Consider the following 23,499-nt stretch of genomic DNA (forward strand, 5'->3'; position numbering starts at 1 on the left):
GCTTGCTAGTGTCTGCCTGAGCTTCTGCTGGGTGTTAGCATGTGGGGCTAACAGCCATGTCTCTGGGTTCTTATTTGGAGTCAGATGGCAGGGACATAATGAACTGTCCTCATCCGGTCTTACAGAGCCCTAAACTCGTGTGTGTGTGTGTTTATAGGATGCTGAGGGTTAAATGCCTCGTTGTGATCAATTACTTTTCTTTCATTCCCTCGGCTGTTGTCAGGCGCAACAAGGGCCCCTATTGTTTACACACCCACCTATAGCTCGGCCTGTGTTTGTTGGCAGAAATAACAAACAAACAAACAAATAAATAAATAAACAACCAACCAACCAACCAGCGCTGTGAGTGTCTGGTGCTGCGCTAGTGGATTATTTGGACATATTTCCTCTTGATCCTGGCAGAAGTGTGTTGTTTAGAGGGGGGATTACGGCGGTAAATACACTCGCTGTCGGAGCAGAGCCACCCAAGCCCCCGGCGCTCAAGAGGGGACTCCACACGGAAATGGGGTTTGAACGGCAGAGCCCCTTCATAGACAGACACACACACACACACTCTCAACCTCTCGTCTCCCTCCTCTCTTTTCACGCCTTTTGCTTTCATATCTGAAGGAAAAGAAGAGGGAGGAGATTCCCTCTTTTTCTTTACATTTCCCTCTCTTTCGCACTCGCTCTCTCTCTCCCTCCCTCCCCCTTTTTCTTTCTTGCCGTCGCTCCTAGCCTGCCCCCCCCCCCCCCCCCCCCAGTATGAGGCACAGTACAGCCTGTTTACCCCTTATCTTGCCCGCATGGTTGGCAGCCACCATTCTTGGACCGCAGCTGAAAACGCTACTAGTATTACTGCTCACGCCCCCTTTAAAGGCAAGCAGGTCGGCTCAAGGTGAACTGTGCTAAGGCCAGGTCAAGGGTGGGGAGGGGAGGGGAGGGTGCGTGGGAGGGGGCAGGGTTAGAGGACTTTGGGAACCCCCGCCCCGATGGTATCATTTTACATTTTACGCATTGAAACGTATTCATTTGGCAGACACTTTTATTTTGAAGTGAGGGGTAATAACCAAGCCACAAGTGAAGGAGATTGCAAGTACTTCCTCTGAACTCTTTATTTCTCCAGTAAAGATCTGACCGCTATTGTGAAAATGTGTTCTCTGAGATAATCATGGGATTTTGAGCTTCCTGGGTTCTTCAGTGTCCTACTAAAGTTCAGGAAAGTTTGGAAGAGATGGGCACAGATGGCTGGCAATGATTTGACAGGTGTAAAGCGTGCTGATTGGAGGGGGGTGGGGGATTGTAGAGGTTCTGGGAAAAACTTGACTCTTGCGGGTCAAGTCAGGCGACAGGAATGGACACATTTCCATGTGTGTGTCACACCCTCACATAACACGCATTCCAGACAGCATACTCATGTTCCAGTTAAACCAGTTAGCGGACAGTCATCATCTTCATTGCGGTGTTTGTGGATGGACAGACTGTGTGTGTGTGTGTGCGCAGCTCTTTAACCCCCCCCCCCCCTCTTGGTGTGTGTGTGTGTGTGTATAAAAAGACTGCCATCTAACCTTCTGCTCTCTCTCTCTCTCTCTCTGTCTCTCTGCAGTATAACTTCGTGGGCAGGATCCTGGGTCCTCGTGGCCTCACAGCCAAGCAGCTGGAAGCGGAGACCGGCTGCAAGATCATGGTGCGGGGCAAGAGCTCCATGAGGGACAAGAAGAAGGTGAGCGCACTAGAGACATGACTTGCTCCAACCCTGACAGTCACAGTCAATCATGGCCGCTAATCTGCCAAGTTCAACTATCTGATTACTGCCAAACAACCCAATCCCAAAAACCTGAACGTAACCCAACTATAACCTAACCTAGGTTAGCATACAAATAGCAGGATTCTGTTGCAGTTGGTGCCACCCTGCCCCCATATCGACACACACACACACACACACACACACACACACACACACACACACACACACACACACACACACACACACACACACATAAGCACACACACACAGCACACAGAGTAGCGTGAGGTATGGTGGTGGAAAGTCACCTCTAGAGTGACAAGTAGACGACTGGAGTCTGCACGCTATGTATGTGCTTTTGGCCGGGGGTGTGTGTAGATTCCTGAAGAGTCAAATCCGTGCTGAACTCTCCCTCGCACACACACGCACGCACACACACACACACCCAGGAACATCACCATATGGTGTGGACAGCTTTTCCAAGAGTTCTCGTTAAACATAGCTAGGCAGAGATCATTTTTCCAGATAAATTAATACTGACCTCAAAAACCAGATCATGGATTAGGACATGGATTTTTTTTTTTTCCTTGCTGTGTGTGTGTGTGTGTGTGTGTGTGTGTGTGTGTGTGTGTGTGATGAGATTACACATGTAGTAGTCCCAGTCTCCCTCCACCCCCACCCCTCTCTCTCTGTTGTGCCGCCTTTAGTGGAGTTCATTTGTAGGAGGAATGGCCCTTCAATGGGGCATTAGCATAGCTAAGACTGGACAAGTGTACTTTATCCTCTCACAAGGGACACACACACACACACACACACACATTCATATAGACACACACTTATGTAGACACACTCTCTACTGCCCGGAGGGCCTACTCCTGTCTGGAGTAATGAGGCACGGAACAGCAGCGGAACGTTCTAGTATTCCCTGCGGAACCCAAATCCTAGAAATGTGAGTTTTCCAGCTCTGTGGCTTCACTCAGAATCCTAAACCCCAGGGCCAAGAGAAGGACTGTTTTACACCTTCTCACCAGGCAGGGTTCAAACTGGCTTTAGTCCTCAGCGCAGTCAGCTATGCTATTGTCTGTTAGCGACAGTGGTAGCTTTTAGCATATATTGCGTAACTGTAGTGTGTGTGTGTGTTTCTGTTTGTTGGCAACAGTGTTACCTTTTATCGTATATCATATAACTGTAGTGTAGTTTTTCACATTCACTATTTATCATGCTGGGTATTCGGCTGTTTTGACAGGGTGATGATACTAGGATATCATATTATACAATGTTGTTTTTTTTTTTTCATCGCCGTTTATGTCCCACAAGGTACATGTTAGAGGTACTTCAGCAGACCCTAGGCAGAGCGTTCTAGCAGGAGGTCTGCAGGCTTTTACAGACGTTAAAGGTTGACCTTTCTATGTTAGGGACATCTCATGCAGATTCAGAGTGTATTGGAATACGTTAGCACAAACTGTGTGTTTACGCATACGCTACAGGCAGAACGTTCTACTACAGACTCTACAGCCTGATCATTCTGCAGCAGGTGTAGCAGGCGCATTGTGCTAATGCAGTGCTAGTTCCGCTAGCTGGAGGTCTTTATCCAAGTTCTACAGTCTGAGGCCCAGGCAGACAGAGAGAGAAACAGGCAGGCAGACTTAGGGCTATGAGGCAGTCTGTTTATTCAGGATCCATTAGCTGTTGCGTTTTTATGCTCTCAATAATTCAGCTGCCTGTTCCCTCAGGGGGACCTGCCTCTGGCACGAGAGGAGGGGAGAGAGAGAGAGAGAGAGAGACGGGGAGAGAGAGAGAGAGAGAGAGAGAGATGGAGAGATGGAGAGAGGAGCGGTGGGGAGAAGGAAAATAGCAACATAGAGGAGAGAGCGAGTGCGAGGGGTGAATTTTGGAAAACGACGGAGGGTGATTAGGTGAGATGGGGGAGAGGGAGGTGCAGAGAAAGAGAGAAAAGAGACCAGAGGATGTGGTTTAGGCGGAGAGAGAGAAAGCAAGAGATTAGATGGTGAGATGAGAGGGGAGGATGGGGTGATGACCGAGATACAGGGCTAAGATCCCTCTGTAATGTTATGTAATGTTGGGCGCCAGAAAAACTGAACTCCCCAAGCTCAGAATCATTCACTCCCCTGATGGATCCTCCATCTGCTCCTTGAAGCCCAGCTACACACACACACACACACACACACACACACACACACACACACACACACACACACACACACACACACACACACACACTCTCTCTCTCTCTCAAACACGTGAATGCACCAGCATACATACATACACACACACTCGCATATGGACACACACCAATCTCAATCACAGCACTCACACACCACACACACACACACACTGATGGAGGGGACCTCCCAGAGTCTCAGTAACAGGAGGTCTGTTGTTTAGTTTGACTCCACAGTGAAGATGCAGTGGTCTGTACTTCCCATCAGCCCCCCACCAACCTACAGTACTTCTCTCAAAACAGCCCTCTATAGTCCAAATCCTCATTTATACTATTACTAGCATCACACCTCAGGCTAGGGTTATTCACTGCTATATATCACATGCCATGTTAGCATCCATATTTAATGCTAAACTCATTTGCACATAGGAGATTGAGACCTTACTGTCACAGCGCCTGAATACAAAATGCGTCCGAAATGCTATGATATTGCTAATGAAGAGGGGCTAACTTGTCCCTGTTGGTCTCCACTCTCTGATCACTGCATCTGTAAAGGGAACACACACACACACACACACACACACACACACACACACACACACACACACACAGGCACGAAAAAGATCAAATGAATTGGCTCTTTTCATCAACTATTACAAGCAGCAAGCCTACAAAGGTGTGATCAGAGAGAAGGAGAGAGAGAGAGCGAGGGAACATCTGTGTGGGAAGAGAAGACGAGTGTTTGAAGGTCGTCGTCGTCGGAGGCAGGCTGGCGGGTCAGCTTTCTTTGTTATGTGGGCGTGTTTCATCACAGGGTTGCTTTCTGATGGCATCACTGGATGTTGGCGCCTCTGCGTTCCTCTAGTAAAGCTAGACTCTTTCACACATCGCTACATGTCCGGGCCAGGTGTCTTTAAACTTGTTCTCTGAGCACAAAGCTTCACACACACACACACACACACCTTTTTTGTTTGTATATCTCGTGACCATTAATAAGAGATGACCTGCTGTATAAAGGCAGGAAATCGTTGTGTCCACCAGCAACCCCAGATTTGAGCTTGGATTAGTAAACTGTTTATTTAAACCATTGGTGAAATTGTAATTTTTTTTTATATAAATACAAATTATTAAAAAAAAAATCTCCCCAATTGCCCTTAAGCGAAGATTATCTCTAGGGCCCCCTCAGCTCACACAGCACCCTTCACTTGGCCAGCTCCCTGCTGCCTCCTTAGGTAAAGGTTGGTACTGCGTCCACCTCACTATTCCGAGGGGATCATCTGGGTCCAAGCAGGTGTCAGCTCAGGACTCCCCAGTGCTCATTTGACTGACTGATGGGTGGAGAGACAGCTGCCCACTGTCGTGTGTGTGTGGGTGCGGGCAGGCTGGCGTGCTGTGGTATTTTTATCTTGGCAAGACTAAACATGGCGGCAGCTGACCGTGTGAGAGACCCAATGGCAGACGTGAACATGCCTTTTAGTTTAACTTTTTTCTTGTTTTTTTTTTTTATTCAAATTTAGCCCTAGCCTGAGTGGCCCAACGCTGGTGGAATTAAACCCGCATATGGTCTCCCCGCTGTTGGTTTTATTTAAAGCGTGTTTTCTATGCCAGCCCTGCATGTTAAGAGCATAACCTTGAATTAGGGATTTAGTTGCAGCAGATACAGGGTTTACATGGCAAAGCCAGATGCAGGAAATATAGTGCAAATATGAATCATTGGGGTGTGTGTGTGTGTGTGTGTGTGTGTGTGTCTGTGTGTGTGTGTGTGTGTGTGTGCGCGCGCGTTTGTCGTGAGTGTGTTTATACTTTTATGGGCGTCGTTGAAAAACGTTGATGTTTTTGCTGTCCTGATTACGGGCATGCGTGGTGGTGGTGGTTTCACATTTCCATAAACAAAATCCTTGCTCTGCTCACCGGCCCTCCCAGAATGCCATGTGTGCGCTTGCCCCCCTCCCCCTTTTTCCATGTCATTTGATTGCCATAGAGAAGGCAGCTGACCTTGCTGTGTGTGTGTGTGTGTGTGTGTGTGTGTGTGTGTGTGTGTGTGTGTGGAGAGGTGGGGGCTGGAGTTGTCACACTCCACTGCAGGCTGACTTTTTGCCTGCGGCAATAAACAGGGAGGTACTGGTTAGATGGACCCCCTTTCCACACACACACACACACACACACACACACACACAAAGAGAGAGAGAGGGAGAGAGACATGTAAGCATACGGTCACCCAGAACCACCACACAGCCAAGCACATAGGCACTGAAAGGGGTCTGCTCTGGAGGCCGGTAGGCCTGGGTGAGGTGTCTGTAGGGGGATATGTTCCATGTGGTAGTGGAGGGGCCTTCCTTACCACCTATTGTGCCCCAGTATCTCTGCCTCACAGAAGGACCTGGAGACATTACACACAATGCACAACATGGCATAACACAGTGTGTGTGTGTGTGTGTGTGTGTGAGTGTTGTTGACTCATTGTGCTGTTGGGTGAGAAAGTCCAGAGGTGAAACGGGCCAAAGCGTCATACCACCCTTGGCTGTTCTGCCCTCTAACTCTGTCAACATGCACACACGTGTGACTGTGTGTGTGTGCGCGTGTGACATGGCAGCCAGCTTAGGATTAGGGTTGGGTACCGAGAACCGGTACCAATATGGAACCGGTTCCAATACAACCGGTACCTACCCGGACCGAAATGCAACGCAGATTTCGGTGCTTCATTTCGGTGCCTGAGCCAATTGAACACGGTCGCTAGGCAGATTCCGTGGGGCACATGTAAAACTGCCCCAGCTCCCAATGTAAACTTGGTCCTGTGTCGCTCACGCTCATTGGTGTTTTCATAGCAACATACAGTGAAGAGCAGGCAGCATTTCACAGAGCAAGCACAAACAGAACTAGCCATCAACCTTTTAACAGAGAAAATACCGAAAGGTAAACGGTCAAAAGTGTGGCTGTATTTCGCACAAAAAGATTCAAACATCGCGACGTGCAGCAAATGCAACAAAATAATTGCGTGAAAAGAGGGGAGAGAAGGCAAGAGTCAACGGCAGATCAGCAACCGAAGACTGAAAAATAAACGAGATGACAGCTAAACTACCAACGGTAGTCTCTTAAAGGGGCAGTACACATTTTCTCGTACTCAGTGTGTTCAAGTAACAAGATTAACTATGAACAAGATAGAAAAGATAGGTATAAAACAAATCATAAAATGGTGAAATTTCATGAAATAAATGCAAACAAAATAATACATTTTTGACTCCAAAGGCAAATATGCTCATATTTTTGCAAAAGAAGTTTGAAGCTGTTTTTTGTATTTATTTATATGTATTTAAGTATACTATAAACTGTTGTTTACAGTTAATATAATGTTCATAATTTGAAGTTAAAAAGTTTGAAGCTGTAGTTGGAAGCCAAGTGTTTTGTATGTATTTATATTTATAATATACTTTAAACAGTTAATATATTGTTCAATTTGAAGAAAAAAGCCTTTCTTTAATGTCGTCAATCGTCGCTTTGTGCTTTAAAAAAAAAAAGTATCGGTTCCGGCACCGTTTAGGCACCGGTATCGTTTTAAAAGTATCGGTTATGTACCGGTATCGGATAAAAACCAAACGATACCCATCCCTACTTAGGATAGGGGGGGGGGGTCTGCGATGAGCTAACATTCTATAAATCAACAAGAAGTACCTGAACCTGCCTCTGTAAAAGCCCTAAATCCATGAACAATTGTTTTACAATGCATATCGAGTACATTGTTGTTGTTTTTGTTATTTTTGACACTGCCGTATCTACTGAAGAGATGAGTGTTGATTTATTGATGTATTTAGCAGCTCCCAGCCCCCCTACACACACACACACACACACACACACACACTCGTACTCAATTAAATGCTTTCCTTCTGAGGGTTTTTTACTATCAGTTGCTCTTGATAGGCAGGTTCTCCACGACACATTTAGGCTGCAGGTTTTTCCTTGGGTCAGACGGTAGCCGATACCCGCATAAAGGCTCTCCTATTTGGGTTTTGTGGGTTGAGCAATAGCCAACCACTCCAGTACACATTCAAAAGGGTTTCCTTGTGAGGTTTCCTACGTGAAGCATTTAAAGGCTTTCTTTGCCAGGCTCCATGAGTTGAGTGATGGGCAGCGTTTGTGCCACATGCTCGCGTGAATGGGCCCGGATACCGGTGCAAATGGCGTACACACACACACACACACACACACACACACACACACACACACACACACACACACACACACACACACACACACACACACACACACACCATTGGCCTGCATAAAACTCTGGGTCTTTAACAGGGCTGAATGGAGCAGCCGTGGTTCCATTTAACTTTCCTTTGAGGCTCAGGCCAGAGTACCAGGAAACTCCGTCCCATTCCCCCCCCTCTCTCAGAGTAGCGCTGGCTCCAAGGGCTTTCGGATTGTGTGAGATAGTGAAAGGCCAGCTGAGATGCCATTTTAGCACCTGAAAGGAGTTCATCCAGACCCTTTAACAGAGTTTTTGTCCTCACACACACACACACACACCCACACACACACACACACACTTCACACATGCACAGACACTCACTCATCATAGCCACTCTCCTCTTCTGCAGCACCTCCGTGCACGTGCACACACACACACACACACACACACACACACACACACACACACACACACACACACACACACACACACACACACACACACACACACGCCTTTAAGGGAAATGCCATTATGCAGGGTTTTCACACACCACGCTATATCAGAAACTTTCAGTTACACTATGCACACATGCTTTCTCAGAAACATTCACTGACAAGCCTGTTAATATTTATTTATTTATTTGTATACACACTCACACACATGAAACACACTGGCATTGAGCAGCTCTCCCACTGCCTCTGACACCTCTGTGTGTGTGTGTGTGTGTGTGTGTGAGAGAGAGAGGTGGAAGTAGACTCTTGAAGCACCACACACACACACACTCCCCCCTCGGTCTCTGTTTCTCTTTCTCTGTGAAGGGGTTCTTTAAGTCCTCTGCAGCTCTTAATTGCTTCAGGGCCAGAGCTGTCTGCTTTTGATGTGCTGATCTCAAAAGGCAGGAGAGGCGGCCTCTGTCTCTCCCAGTCCATATCAACCGCAGACCGACGGGAAGAGAAGAGGAGGGAGTGGAAGAATAAAGGGAAGGGCGACAGGGAGGAGAGGGGGGGGAGGAGGGCTTATGGAGTGTGTATTCTACGGTCTCTTGTGTCGAGGAGCTACTATCTCGCTCTTACTCACTTGCTTGTGTGTGCAGCATCATGGAGGAAAGCCACATTGTTAACCACATGTCACATTCACTCATGTCTCTTCTCTCTCTCGCCCTCTCCCTCTCTCTCCCTCTCTGTCTCCCCCTCTCTCTCCCTCTCTCTCTCCCCCTCTCCCAGGAGGAGCAGAACAGAGGCAAGCCTAACTGGGAGCACCTGAATGAGGATCTGCACGTGCTCATCACAGTGGAGGACACGCAGTCTCGCGCCGAAATCAAGATGAGGAGAGCCGTGGAGGAGGTCAAGAAGCTCCTGGTGCCCGCGGTCAGTACCCCTCATATTCCCCTGTTTCTCTCTCTCTCACTCACACACACACACACACACACACACACACACACACACACACACACACACACACACACACACTATCTCTGGGACAGAGAGCTGTCCTTACCGTTCAGTATTTGCTCTGACTTCCATACCAATGAGCCTGGGTCTTTGGCATTGTTGTCAGGGTCTCTCCTCTCCTCTCCTCTCTCTCTCTCTTTCTCTCTTTCTCTCTTTCTCTTTTCTCCTCTCCTCTCAGCAGGTCATTGCACCTCTCTTCTCCTCTCTCCTTTCCTTCCCCTCACACACTCTCTTCATTCCTCTTTTCCCTGCTCAGTGTTGGCATCTTTTCTCTCTCTCTGACCCCCCCCCCCCCTTTCATGGCCTAGGCCCAGTACCCTCAGAGCACCATGTTTCTGATGGCAAGTTTAACACACTGTGCCAGTGTGCGACCCACCTACCGTGTGTTACCGTGGCAACCGGTGCCAACCCCCACTGCCCCATTCCATTCCATCACTTCCTGTCCCACTGGGAGGGGGAGGTGCCCGGCCTGGATGCCCATGGTGAACAGAACGGCCGGACATCTGCACTCCCAGACCCCCCTCCATTCTCACACACACACACGCACACACATTCGGACTCCCTTACACACACTCACACACACACACACACACACATTCGGACTCCCTTACACACACTCTCACACACACACACACACACACACACACACACACACACACACACACACACACACGTAATCACACATAAAATCACTATCACACACACACACACACACACAATATCTTGCTGGTCAGGCGGTAGCCAGACAGGCACAGACCCGCTGAATGTGGGCCCGTTTGGAGCGAGTGGTACTGGGCAGAGGCTCATAAAGCAGGCTTACTCCCGGGGTGGAGGCAGAGAGGAACAGAATGGCTCTCTTGGCAGCGTCTGATTCCACTGTGTGCCGCGCTGCCTCTGACACACACTCCTATGGCAGCGGAGGGAGGGAGAGCGAGCGAGTGAGTGAGGGGGAGAGGGAGAAGGAGAAGGCAGGGAGACGAGGAGATGAAGCAGTCCCAATCCTGCTATTGTTTCAGGGAGTAATCCACCATTATGAATCGGTGTGTTTATCTCAATGGGGGCGGGGGGAGGCCTTTTCTTTTGTGTTTGAGCGAGTGAGCACTTGCACCTCCCCCGTAGCGCACGCCACGGAAAAACTACCAAGGTGTGTGTGTGTGTGTGTGTATGATGCAGGGGGTGACTCGGTGTGAGTCACCTGTGTGTGAGTTGTAGGGTTGGAAAAAATAGTACACACACACACGACTGATGATCATTCCGCCGCCTTCCTCACCTCCCCATCCAGAGGCGGAGGATGTGACAGGTCTGCATCCCTTAGAGAGACGCCGTCTCATGCATCACACTCCTCCACTCCGTAATGGCCTCCGCACCGGAGGTGTGAAGTCTTTATTCATCTGACACACATTTGATCTAAAGCGACGCCCTGTGAGGTGCAACACAAGCGCAATGACATGTGGTACAATATTATACAAGCAGGCAAATCACGTGTCCACAGTCATGCTGGCAGCACCAGCAGCCCTCTGTGTGTGTGTGTGTGAAGCCAGGATGCCCCTATGTGATGACTGACCCTGTTTGCGTTAGCATCTCTAGCATTAGCACTCGCAGTAACTCCCCATCTCCTCCTGAATGAGCGTCCATGTTTCCCTAGGTTTCTGATGGCCCACTTCTCCCCAGCTATAGCATTCTCTCTCTCTCTCCCCCTCTCTTTCTCTCCCTCTTTCTTTCTCTGTCTTTCGCTCGCTCGCTCGCTCTCTCTCTTTCTCTCTCTCTCTCTCCCTCCCTCCCTCTCTTTCTTTCTTTCTTTCTTTCTTTCTTTCTTTCTCCCTCTCTGATGTGGTAAGGCTTTTAAAGCTCTAGAGTGCCCTCTCTCTCTCTCTCTGCCACCTCTCTGCTAGCACTGCCGCGGAGACGCTTTGTTGGCATAGTCACTGTGGGTGGGCATCAGGATAGGCACTAATGCCCTTTATCATGCCTGGGTAAATTGGATTAAGTGTAAGGCTCAGCCATCCCGTGTGTGTGTGTGTGTGTGTGTGTGTGTGTGTGTGTGTGTGTGTGTGTGTGTGTGTGTGTGTGTGTGTGTGTGTGTGTGTGTGTGTGTGTGTGTGTGTGTGTGTGTGTGTGTGTGTGTGTGTGTGGGGGGGGGGGGGGTTGGGGGGGTTCGTTCTGTAATAAAGGGCATCTTCCTGTGTGTGACGGCGTGAAATCGTTTTTATTAAATCTCCTTCTTGAAAACAAACGGGGTCACAGTTTCTGTTAGATCATTTTTCTCTTTTCTTTTTTTTACCCGTAGAATAGGATCATGGGTGAGCCTGCTTCTAGGGTTTTAGTCAGACAGAGAACCCCCCTTGACCCGCCATCCTCTGACGCCCCTGGATTAGTGCATACACACACACACACACACACACACACACACACACACACACACACACACACACACACACACACACACACACACACACACACTCTGACACATTAGAATTCTCTTCTCTGCAGTCCCACAGTTTCTGTTGTTCTCCCTCCAAATCACTAAAGCGCTTACAGTTTGTGCTAAAGCAGGAAAGTAGTGTGATTCAGGAAGTAAACCACACACACACACACACACTCGCATGTAAACACAGGCAATTATCCTGACAGCTCTGCTTTTCCACTCCCCGCTCAGGAGCCTGCCAGGGAGGAGAGGGTGTGGAGGGAGGGGAGTAAGGGTTCTGAAATCACACACACACACACACACCCATCAGCTCATAGGCCCTGTGAACTTTTCAACTCTCACCAACTCGACACCAGTGTCAGGAGAGAGAAGGATGGAGAGATGGAAGGCGTAACGGAGAGAGAGGAATGGAGAGAGACAGAGAGAGGGAGAGATAGAGAGGCAGAGAAAGACACATAGAGATTGAGGCACTCTTTCATGTGTGGATTTCATGTACTGATCCTGCCCACCCCCGCCAGGCACACACACTCACACACTCACACACTCACACACTCACACACTCACACACTCACACACTCACACACTCACACACTCACACACTCACACACTCACACTCACACACCCCCCTCCGCCCCTCTCCGTGTTCCCATGATCCCCTCTGTTTCTTGTCAAGCCTCTTCAACACGGCTGCTTCCCCTGCTGCAACTGTTTTTAAACAGTGTCACCCTGTCAAAGCAACCCACCTCTATAGCCGAGTGTAACCTCACACACACACACACACACACACACACACACGCACCCTTGCCACCCCTACCCGAGAGTGGTGATGAAGAATTGTGCCATAGCAGAAAGGAAACAGTATGTGTTGTATCAAGTGTATGGCCTTGTGAAATCTGTTTTATTTTTTGCCAGGTTCAGTGTTTTTTCCATTTTATTTTCCTCTAGATTTGGTTTTATCAATCATATGCACAATCAAAAAATGCTTTTACATCTCCATTTTGATCTGTCTAGGCGATGGATTTATGTAATCGGGCAGGGAGGGTGGGGGATGTTCATTGCTAGTTATAACTTAGAAGTCTACAAATACACTTTTATTACAACCGCGTTTCCTGTTCAGTTCACAGTCCATATGCGTCACTTCACCATCGAACTATTTATTTTAAGACCACCAAACGCGAGCGCTTGATGTAATGAGATCGACTGAGTTGTTGGCTAGCTGTCTCTGACAACATCTTTGCAGTTCCACGTTGAACTGTGATTTCCGTTTGCCTTGAATTCCGCCATTCGATCCGCGTCTATCATAGGGCCCTAGAAGTGAAGGAGAAAAAGGAAGGAAGGGAGAGAGAGCAGGAGAGGGAGAGAGAGGGGGAGAATAAAGGGGGGGGGTGGTGAGGGAGAGAATGAGGTGAGTGAGGCAGGGCTGACATCACTGCAGTCGCCCACAGATGACACACCAGGGAGAGTCCTGCCGAGTCAGCAACACCACACACACACACACACCCTTCGCTGTCACACACATACCTACATGCACATACACACACACAATCAACGCTCACTGACACACTCACACACACACAGACAAACACACACCCCTCTCTGTAGCTATGCCTGGTGTCAGGGGTGAGCCTACAATAGTTCTGCACTGTGACGAGGATTGTACTTAATGAAGCCGTAAACCCAACACTCTCGCTAATTACTGTTCATCCTCTGGTGCCTGTGTTTGTGAGACAGACACGGCATGGAAGTTGTCATGTTCCAGGCCTAACGATCTCTTTAAGATGTCATTGCGCGCGCGTGTGTGTGTGTGTGTGTGTGTGTGTGTGTGTGTGTGTGTGTGTGTGTGTGTGTGTGTGTGTGTGTGTGTGTGTGTGTGTGTGTAAAAGGTGGATGTGGGGGGCTGGAATCGTTAGAGGTGGTAATGACTCCCTATCTATGCAGTCATTTGGCTGAATAACTGTGTGTGTGTGGGTGGGTGGGTGCGAGAGAGAGAGAGAGAGAGTTTGGAAAGAGTTTGTTCATTTGACTAGTTATATGGCATAGTTTGATACAGGACAGGCATGTCCACAAATGGCAGTAATAGCCATTTTGTGTCAAAAGCAGTGCCCATGAAGTTGTGTGATGCTTATGTTGGTTGCAGACTCGAGCTGGTGCCACTGTTGATTTGTCTGTCCTTTTTTCCATTGGATGCACATGTCGTGTATGGAGGCGGGATGAGATGTGCGTGTCACAAAGGTTACCATGGATATATCACAATCGCCATTTCCAACATGACATCTGAGGGAATCAGAGTTCTAGCCATGATCTCATCAGGTTTCTTCAGTGAATGTCCCCACAAGGAAAAACTTCTCCCTCTGTCCATCTCCTTTTCCTCCTTTTCTCTCTTTTCCTTTCCTCTGTCTCTCTCTCTCTGCCCCCTTACCAATTTATTTATCTCTCTCTCTGTCTCTTTGTCTGTCTCTCGCTCACTCGCTCTCTCGCTCTCTCTCTCTCTGCGTGTCAGACCATCTGGCGTGTTCTGGAACATCCCTGCAGAAGTTGCGCCAGATTAGACCGCGGAGTGGAAACTTGTGTTTATTTGTGATTTGTTTGAGACTGAGACATCACAGCTACTTTTGTGGGCTCTGTTGGAAGCTTGTGGTGGTGGGGAGGTGTGTGTGTGTGTGTGTGTGTGTGTGTGTGTGTGTGTGTGTGTGTGTGTGTGTGTGTGTGTGTGTGTGTGTGTGTATTTGCGGGGTAGGGGGGTTTTTGGCCGTCGGGAGCGTGGCGTTTCCTCGTCTGCAGCAAGGTGGTGGCGGGCTTTTGAGGGATCGTGGGTAAGCCACAGTAAAGGCCGGCGCATGTCGAAGGGATTAGGCTGGCAGCGCCAAACGCAGGCTTTCTTTCAATCTCAGTGACACACACACATACACACACACACACACACACACGTGCCAGAGCCTTCTGGGAGAAATGAAAAAGTTTCTTAATTGAATCCAATAGTTTTTGCCGTAAATGTTTGAGGAGAGGAAACAGGAGGGGGCTTTGTGTGTGTGTGTGTGTGTGTGTGTGGACGGGGGGGGGGGGGTTTGCTGAATCCCCACCAGCATGGTAATTAGCTTTTAAAATCTGTTAAAAACCTTACAAATTGGTTTCCCTCTTTAAGATTTCTTCCTTTCCCGATCACATCAGCACCCCCCTGCAAGCCAAACCAGTATCTACTCCGCACTTCCTATCAGTAAGAATAGCTGTGTGTGTGTGTGTGTGTGTGTGTGTGTGTGTGTGTGTGTGTGTGTGTGTCTTTGATGTGACATGGGAGTTGACATCTCATTGAGATCTGTAACAGATGTGTTTGTTAATTTAGGAACAGATGACAGACTATATTAAACACAAGGTGACATGATGCCCTCCTAGGCAGGGTGTGGGGGTGTGTGTGTGTGTGTGTGTGTGTTAGTGAGTGTGTGCGTCGAGGTGAGAGACATAGTGAGAGCGTGATGTTTGCCCATGATTGACAGGTCCGCATGGCAGACTCGTGAGTCTTATCCCACACCAGACAGCCGTTCAAAGCGCTGCACGGGTTTGTGGGAACGCGGCGTGGCCAGATTGGGTTCTCTATAAATTCCTTTGTGTGGCAGACCCAGCTCCTAGAAACAATAAAAGGGCTCTTCTCTGAACTGTGTTTAGGGGGGGGGGGTGCTCAGGCAGCTGCCAGGGGAGCAGGGCTAGTCTAGGTGCCGTGGATGCCTACAGGCACAGAGGACAGACTGAGCCCCCCAGCACACATCAGGAAGATCTGTTAGCGTACATCTATATAGAGTAGAGGGAGGTGTGTGTGTGTGTGTGTGGTAGAGGCTGTCCATGTCTGTCCGTGTGGTAGATGTAGAGACTGACGGTATGAGTGTGTGTATGCATGTGCACGTCAAACACACACACACACACCAATGCTAATAAATGGGCCTTTACCCCTGGCCAAGGGGACACACAGATGGTCAGCATTTGTCCTATATCTGCTTGGTAAATGCCAATTATTCAGAGAGAGGTGTGTGTGTGTGTGTGTGTGTGTGTAGGTGAGTGTGTGTGAGTGTGTGAGTGTGTGTGTGTGTGTGTGTGTGTGTGTGTGTGTGTGTGTGTGTGTGTGTGTGTGTGTGTAGGTGAGTGTGTGTGTTCACATGTCTGGGTTGGTGAGTTCTGTTTGTGAGGTTTAGTATATTAGTGGGGTTTTTCTCCTCTAACAGCAGAGATGAATGTCTCCTGAGTGTGTGTGAACCTGTGTGCATGTCTAAGTGTGTGTGAACCTGTGTGCATGTCTGTAAGTGTGTGTGTGAGAGTAAGTGTGTAGCATTAGCTGCAAGCAGTGAAAGGCCCGCATGGGTACAGTCAGCAGCTGCACTGGTGGAAGAACGTGTAGGTGTGTGTGTGTGCGCCCAAATGTGCGTGTGTGTTCGGGGCATAGGGTGCAGAGCAAGTGAGCGGTGGTCTGCTCTGAAGTGTTCCGTTTCAAGTCGTCTGTGGCTGGAAGGCTCAGCGCAGCGCAGCAGTGTTCCTCACTCCACAGTCCTCTGGAAAACCATGAAAGCTCCAGAAAGGATGGGGGAGGAGATGGAGAAAAAGAGAGGAGGAGAGAGAAAGAGGAAGGAAGGGAGAGGGAGAAAGAGGAAGGGAGAGGGAGAGGGAGAAGGAGAGAGTGAGTGTGTCGCCCCCGCAGAGCTTGCGGCAGAATGAGTCGAGCGGAGCCGTCCTTGCCGGGAACAAAGTGACTGAGTTAGCAGCACGAACATAGCGCACACACACACAGTTGAACACGCCGACACACACACACACACACACACACTCAAACTGAGTAGCCTACGGTTCCATGCAGCTCGATGGGGTCTCTGCCCTCTTTATTTCTCTGGCTGTCTTTTATTCTTTCTCTTTCAGTCTTTTACACTTTTCTTTCTTTGGCTCTTTCCCCCCTCGCTAGTGCTCTCCCTCCCACTCTTTCTAGTAGTCTGATTCAGTGGGAGTCTTTCATGATCGCTCTGTCTGAAGAGTCCTCTCCCCCTCCTCCTCCTCCCCCTCCTCCTCATCATCTCACCCCTCCATCCAGTCTGTCTGATCAGATGGGTATGCATATGTTCAGCTTCTTTTAATGCAGTACCTCTGTCTTTCACACACACACACTCTCTCTCTCTCTCTCTCTCTCTCTCTCTCTCTCTCTCTGTCTCTGTCTCTGTCTCTGTCTCTGTCTCTGTCACTCACACACACTCTCTCTGTCTCTCTCTCTGTCTCTCTCTATTTCTTTCTTTCTTTCTTTCTTTCTTTCTTTCTCTCCCACCCACTTACTCACATACATTCATTCAGTCACACACACACACTTTTAGTTTTTGTCTTTGCGTAGTTCCCTGTGGTTATTGTCATGTGTGCCTCTCCACTGCAGTTCAGCGGTCTGTAGTGTTTCACATCTCCATCTGTCCATCATTCTTCTCCCAGTGAAGAGATGCACTGATTGAGTTCTGATGCATGAGAGAACCTGTGTTTCTGTGTGTGAGTGTGACATGCTTCAGAGTGTACATTTAGTCAGAAGTGGTGTAGTTGTATCTGTGCCTGTGTGCGAGTATGGCTATGTGTGCATGTGTACACGGTGTGTGTGTGTGTGTGTGTGTTGGAGGGACAGATGGTATGTAGCTGGAGGCGGCCCAGGCTCCCAGCCCGGTGGGAGCGGCCCCAGCAGAGGTGGCAGATCGGCCGGGAGAAACTCACTCAGGGGTCGGCCTGGAGCCGCCTCACACCAGAACCTTACCAGCTTCTCACCGCCCACTGCTAGGGGATCTCACACACATACACATCTCTCTCTCTCTCTCTCTCTCTCTCTCTCTCTCTCTCTCTCTCTCTCTCTGTGTCACTTGCCCTCCTTCATTCACTCTCTTTTGCTCTCTCGCCCTTTCTCGCCCACAATATACTTTTTTAGTGCTCTCACTCTGTCTTAGACTCTTATTTTGTGTCTTTATGCTGTCCCAGTGTCTCTCTCTCTCTCTCTCTCTCTCTCTCTCTCTCTCTCTCCCCTTTCTTCTTTCTCTCACTCAAACACCAGTCGTCACTTTTGCTTCCTGTCCGGTGTGTGTGGCTACCGGTGCGTGAAAAGCCATCTGCTCTACATGACTGTGTGTGTGTGTGTGTGTGTAGAGGAGAGAGTGCTGACACGATCCACAGTTAATGACCACACTCTGTAAGCCTTGATGAAAAGTGTGTGTCTGATTGTTTTAATGTTGGGGGTCACATGTAGGTGAGGTTATGCAAGAGATACACTGTTAATGTTTACGGGGTGTGTTTGTGTGTGTGTGGTGATAAAGATGGGTTTCTCCGCCAGAGCGTGAAGGATGCACAGAGACGCTGAATCACTGCGCCACGTCCACCTGTGCATCCTGCCGGGGCAAACACACACACACACACACTTTCCACATACACACTACACACACACTCACACACTCACACACTCGCAGAGAGAGAGGCTGTCTGGTTGGAGTGGTCGCCTGCTCTGCTTTCCAGGCGAGTGTCGCCGTGACTCAAGCTCAAACGTAGCCCCCGGGAGCAGCAGGCTCGGTGCAAAGGATCATGGGAATGCAGAGCAGCCTGAGCCCTGAGCCACTGGCCAGTGACACGGCAGGATTCCACCAGAGCAGGGAGGGAGGGAGGGAGGGAGGGAGGGAGGGAGGGGGGGGGGAGAGAGAGAGAGAGAGAGGGGGGGGAGAGAGGGGGGAGAGAGAGACTGGGAGAGACTGGGACAGCATAAAGACACAAAATAAGAGTCTAAGACAGAGTGAGAGCACTAAAAAAGTATATTGTGGGCGAGAAAGGGCGAGAGAGCAAAAGAGAGTGAATGAAGGAGGGCAAGTGACAGAGAGAGAGAGAGAGAGAGAGAGGGTCGGTCAGAGCTGGAGTAACAGAGGGAGGTTGGAAGGGGAATAAGCAAGTGAGAGGAGGAGGAGGAGGAGGAGAAGAAGAAGAAGAAGAAGAAGAAGAGGAGGAGGGTGGGAGAGTGTTAATATCGCCATCCACCCCGTTTTTCTCTCACGAGAGAGAGAGAGAGAGAGAGAGAGAGAGAGAGAGAGAGAGAGAGAGAGAGAGAGAGAGAGAGAGAGCGAGGGAGAGAAAGAAAGAGAAGCCTCCGCAAGCCTTCAAGCTTCAAGAGCTGCTGTCTCACATTGCAAGATTTTTCTGAAAGGGTGTGCAGTACACACGCACGCACGCACGCACCACGCTTTTAATACTCTAATCAAGAGAGATTAAGTGGTTGGATTGGTGGATATTAACCTCTTGACATTTCCACCCTTTTTTTTTAAGGTTGAAGGCAAATAGGCCGGCTAAACCTGGCTCCTCTCCGACCTTCCTCACACACACACACACACACACACACACACACACACACACACACACACACACACACACACACACACACACACACACACACACACACACACACTCAGACGGTTCAGCTTGACTGAAGTCATAAATGCTCTTAATTGTGCGCATTGACTCTGGTTGACCCATGCTGTCGTGGAGATTGAGGCGTGACCACTCCCGACCATCTCTGGCCAGCGCCCCACATCTAATCTGTATTCTGAGTGTCCGCTAGTCCTGTCCGACAGCACCCCGAAGACCCCACACACACACACACACACACACAACACAAAACTCACTGATGCCCAGCGATCACAGGTGTATCTTTGCTTTGTCTTAAGCCTTGCCATGCTTAAGGCCAATGATTTTCCGTTTAAAAAAAAAATGCATTTTCCATTTCACATTTGGTGAATTCCGTTTTCCGTTTCAGCTCATTTTGTTCACCCTGAGGTAGATTGATGGCTTAAAATGAGTGAATAATATGTGCCCCTCTTAGATTGTTGTTTGCCAGCATTACCAAAACAGAAGACTAAACATTTTTTGTTTTAAATGCGATTGGGAAGACGAGCAAGTGAATGTGACTGAATGTGGCTTTAGCGGATGTGTGTGGGTCAACCGTTAAAAAGGGGGGCGTGGCCGGAGCAGAGTTCAGCGCAGACGTGACATTTTCTCAGTGGTTTTGTTCTTTAATTAATGTTTGTTCATCGTTGCAATCGTTGTTGTGTTTATTTGAAAGAAATATAGCCTTGCAGCCCAAAATACAGGGGAATTTGGGCGATTTGTATGCACAAAATGATGTTTCCGTTTGAAAGTTGGAATTCCGTTTCAATCACTTAGCCATGTACATTGACCATGAATAATTTACAGTGACAGTTTTTTTTTGTGTGTGCTTTGTTTATGGGTAATCTCACTTATCGCAACACACACACACACACACACACACACACATACAGTCTCTGTCTGTGTGGATTTGGATGGTTGTCCTTTCCTCTCCCTCTTAAATGTGTTTTATCTACGTATATCTGTGTGTGTGTGTGTGTGTGTGTGTGTGTGTGTGTGTGTGTGTGTGTGTGTGTGGCCAGTGGGAGCAGCACTTACTCTCCCACTCATGTGGCCTCTTTGTCTCTGACCGAGGTAAACAAACAACAGTACTACAGGCTGTCCCCATTACCAGATTAGTATTACAATTGAAGGCTAATTACTATAATATGTAGGTTAATTGGGTGTAGTGTTTTGTAGTGGAATGACGTTAGCATGCAGAGATAAGCAGTTGACCTTACGAAGTCCTTTACCCTTAGGTCGGCTGAAACACTTTACACACACACACACACGCTCTTCTAGTCTTCATCAAATCTCAAGGGAGCCTTTTTACCCCAGACTATTTGATCCTTCTGTGAAGGGTCAGTAGCTGAGTTCTGTCTCGCCAGCGTGCTCCTCTCCTCCTCCTCTCCTCTCCTCTCTTGTCCGTGGCATCGTGACTATGACCTCACCTTGTTCCGTCAGTCCTGTGGCCCTCCCGGCAGTCGCCCGAATTAGCTTCCTCTCCCCCCCAGGGGAGGACAGGTGGCCTCGACCCCAGGAGCACACCTCCCTGCTGGGGCACAGCTCAGCCCTGGCTCCTACCCTTCTACCCACCCTCCAGGACCTGGTCTCTCTCTCTCTCTCTACCTCTCTCTCTACCTCTCTCTCTCTCTCTCTCTCTCTCTCTACCCTCTCTCTCTCCCCCTCTCTCTCTACCCCTCTCTCTCTACCCCTCTCTCTCTCTCTCTCTCTCTCTACCTCTCTCTCTCTCTCTCTCTCTCTCTCTACCCCTCTCTCTCTCTCTACCCCTCTCTCTCTACCCCTCTCTCTCTACCCCTCTCTCTCTACCCCTCTCTCTCTCTCTCTCTCTCTCTCGCATCTCTCTCTCTCGCATCTCTCCACACGCCTGACCTGCTAATCCGCCACGCCCTGCGGGCACCAAGAAGACCGGAGGTTGAGGGTGGAGCGCTGTGGAGCGTGTAGAACCAAACACAAACAGCCATACCGGGTCACCGGGGGACTGAGTAATCCCCAACAGCCAGCTGGTAGAGGGGGTGGGGGGGTTTTGGGGGGGGGGGGGGGGGTGTGTGTGTGGGAGACGTCACTGTTAAAGGTCAGAGAGTTTTCAAAGTGTTGTCGTCTAAGCCGTGATAAAGTGCGCAATTAGCCATTCTGCCGGAACGGACGGAAATTCTTTACAACAGAAGAATAGAAGAAGCAGTAGTATTTGATTGCAGTAATCCAGCTAAGACCCTTCCGACACACACACACACACACACACACACCCACCCACACCCACAGACATGCACAGTCACATATTCACAGGCACTTACATTCTTACAGGCATGCAGTCATAGGCATGCTCTTGCATACACATATACACACACACCAGATTTGTATAGACACTCTTTCCACTCCTGGAGATGCAGGAGCTGTTTACTACTCCCCTGCTCCCCCTGAGGTGTGTGTGTGTGTGTGTGTGTGTGTGTGTGTGGAAGAAGGCCCCTGCTGCAGGAGTGATGGGCGGCCACAGAGAGCAGGAAGTTAGCGAGGGCCATTCCTCTCCGGGGAGAAACACTCGCTCGTACCCAGCCTACTGCCCCCACTGTTTCTCCATCATCCCAAATCTGCTCACGCAGGAGCCAGGGAGGGAGGGGGAGAGAGGAAAAAAAAAACAGATGGGAGAGAAAGAGATGGAGGGAGGGAGACGGGCATTGAGAGAGTGATAGTGATGGATAGAATGATGGAGGGAGAGTGAAGAAGAGTGCGAGAGAGAGGAGAAGGGAGAGAAGGAAGTAGACTTCTGGGAGTGATTCATATGGCAATAATAACGGTGCCGGGTGGGATCTCTGCTGTGAAGGCTCAGAGTCCTGCAGAAGCTGCTGTGTGTGTGTGTGTGTGTGTGTGTGTGTGTGTGTGTGTGTGTGTGTGTGTGTGTGTGTGTGTGTGTGTGTGTGTGTGTGTGTGTGTGTGTGTGTGTGTGTGTGTGTGTGTGTGTGTGTGTGTGTGTGTGGCGCCCATGACAGCAGCACGGGCAGTCTATTGAACTGCAGTTCCTCTCCACTCAGGCTAGTTCTGTGTAGCCGTGTGGCTAACAGGCAGTCACCTCCGTGACTTTCAGAAGTTATGGAGTCCTCAAGTGATTCTTTTGAATATTGGCCCGGCACAGACGCCACACCAGGACGAATAAACACAAACCCAATAGGTCACACTCCTCCCCCTAGAGGTTGGCTCTACCCCCCTTGACAGGCAAAAGGGGTGGTTTTAATCCGCCATGCTCCCCTCGGTCCAATCACGCGTGGCTTTGAAAGCCGCTTCCGTCCAATCACCCGCTTTGAAGAGCCCTAATCCTGTTATTCAGGAAGAGCACCATTGAGGACTGCTGTTTGTCAGATTGCATCCACTGGGTGCAAGTTCTCTTTCTGTCTGTCCCTCTGTGCACTCTCTCCCTCCCTCTCTCTCTCTCTCTCTCTCTCTCTCTCTCTCTCTCTTTCTCTCTTTCTCTCAGTTTCTCTTGCTTTTCTATGACTTGCGCCACCTCTTTTCTGGCCTCCCTCTCTATTTTCTGCTCTTTGTTTCTTTCTCTCTTCCCCTCTATCTACAGTGGACTGTGTGTGTATGTGTGTGTTGTGGGCTGAGGGGGCTGTGCTATGTGTGGAATGCCCCGCAGGCCTCTGCTCTGGGCCCACGCCCCTTTCATCTCATCCTCTCCGGACCTCTTCGCGCACACACACACACACACACACACACACTCTCTCTCTCTCTCTCTCTCTCTCTCTCTCTCTCTCTCTCTCTCTCTCTCTCTCTCTCTCTCTCTCTCTCTCTCTCTCTCTCTCTCTCTCTCTCTACGGACCTCTCCACGGACCTCTCCACAGCTCCTTTTCATCTCCACTGCTCGTTCCCTGCTTTGTTTGCACGGGAAAATGGGATTTAGTGGAACACACACACACGCACTAATGCACATATTAAACCCCTAGAGCATCCCTTTAAACCACTAAAACAGTCTCTCTCACTCATACACACAACAGCCTCCTGAGCATCCCTTAAAAATATTGATACATACACGTGTTGAACACACACGAATCCTTAGAGCATCCCTTAAATACACCTACATCCTTCACAGCCCTTTAAAACCCTCACACACTCCCT

At 49.3% G+C, this 23,499-nt stretch overlaps 1 protein-coding gene across 4 annotated transcripts in view; it reads left to right on the forward strand.

Moving 5' to 3' along the window:
- Positions 1–23,499, forward strand: part of qkia (QKI, KH domain containing, RNA binding a) — an 88,631-nt gene that overhangs the window by 43,329 nt on the left and 21,803 nt on the right. For all 4 annotated transcript variants that reach the window (XM_031580564.2, XM_031580565.2, XM_031580566.2 and 1 more), the window contains exons 3-4: positions 1,586–1,702; positions 9,321–9,464. In XM_031580564.2, coding sequence (XP_031436424.1) covers positions 1,586–1,702; positions 9,321–9,464 — 261 coding nt within the window. The remainder of the gene's footprint in view (positions 1–1,585; positions 1,703–9,320; positions 9,465–23,499) is intronic.

This window comes from Clupea harengus, chromosome 14, assembly GCF_900700415.2.
Source record: "Clupea harengus chromosome 14, Ch_v2.0.2, whole genome shotgun sequence".
Taxonomy (NCBI): domain Eukaryota; kingdom Metazoa; phylum Chordata; class Actinopteri; order Clupeiformes; family Clupeidae; genus Clupea; species Clupea harengus.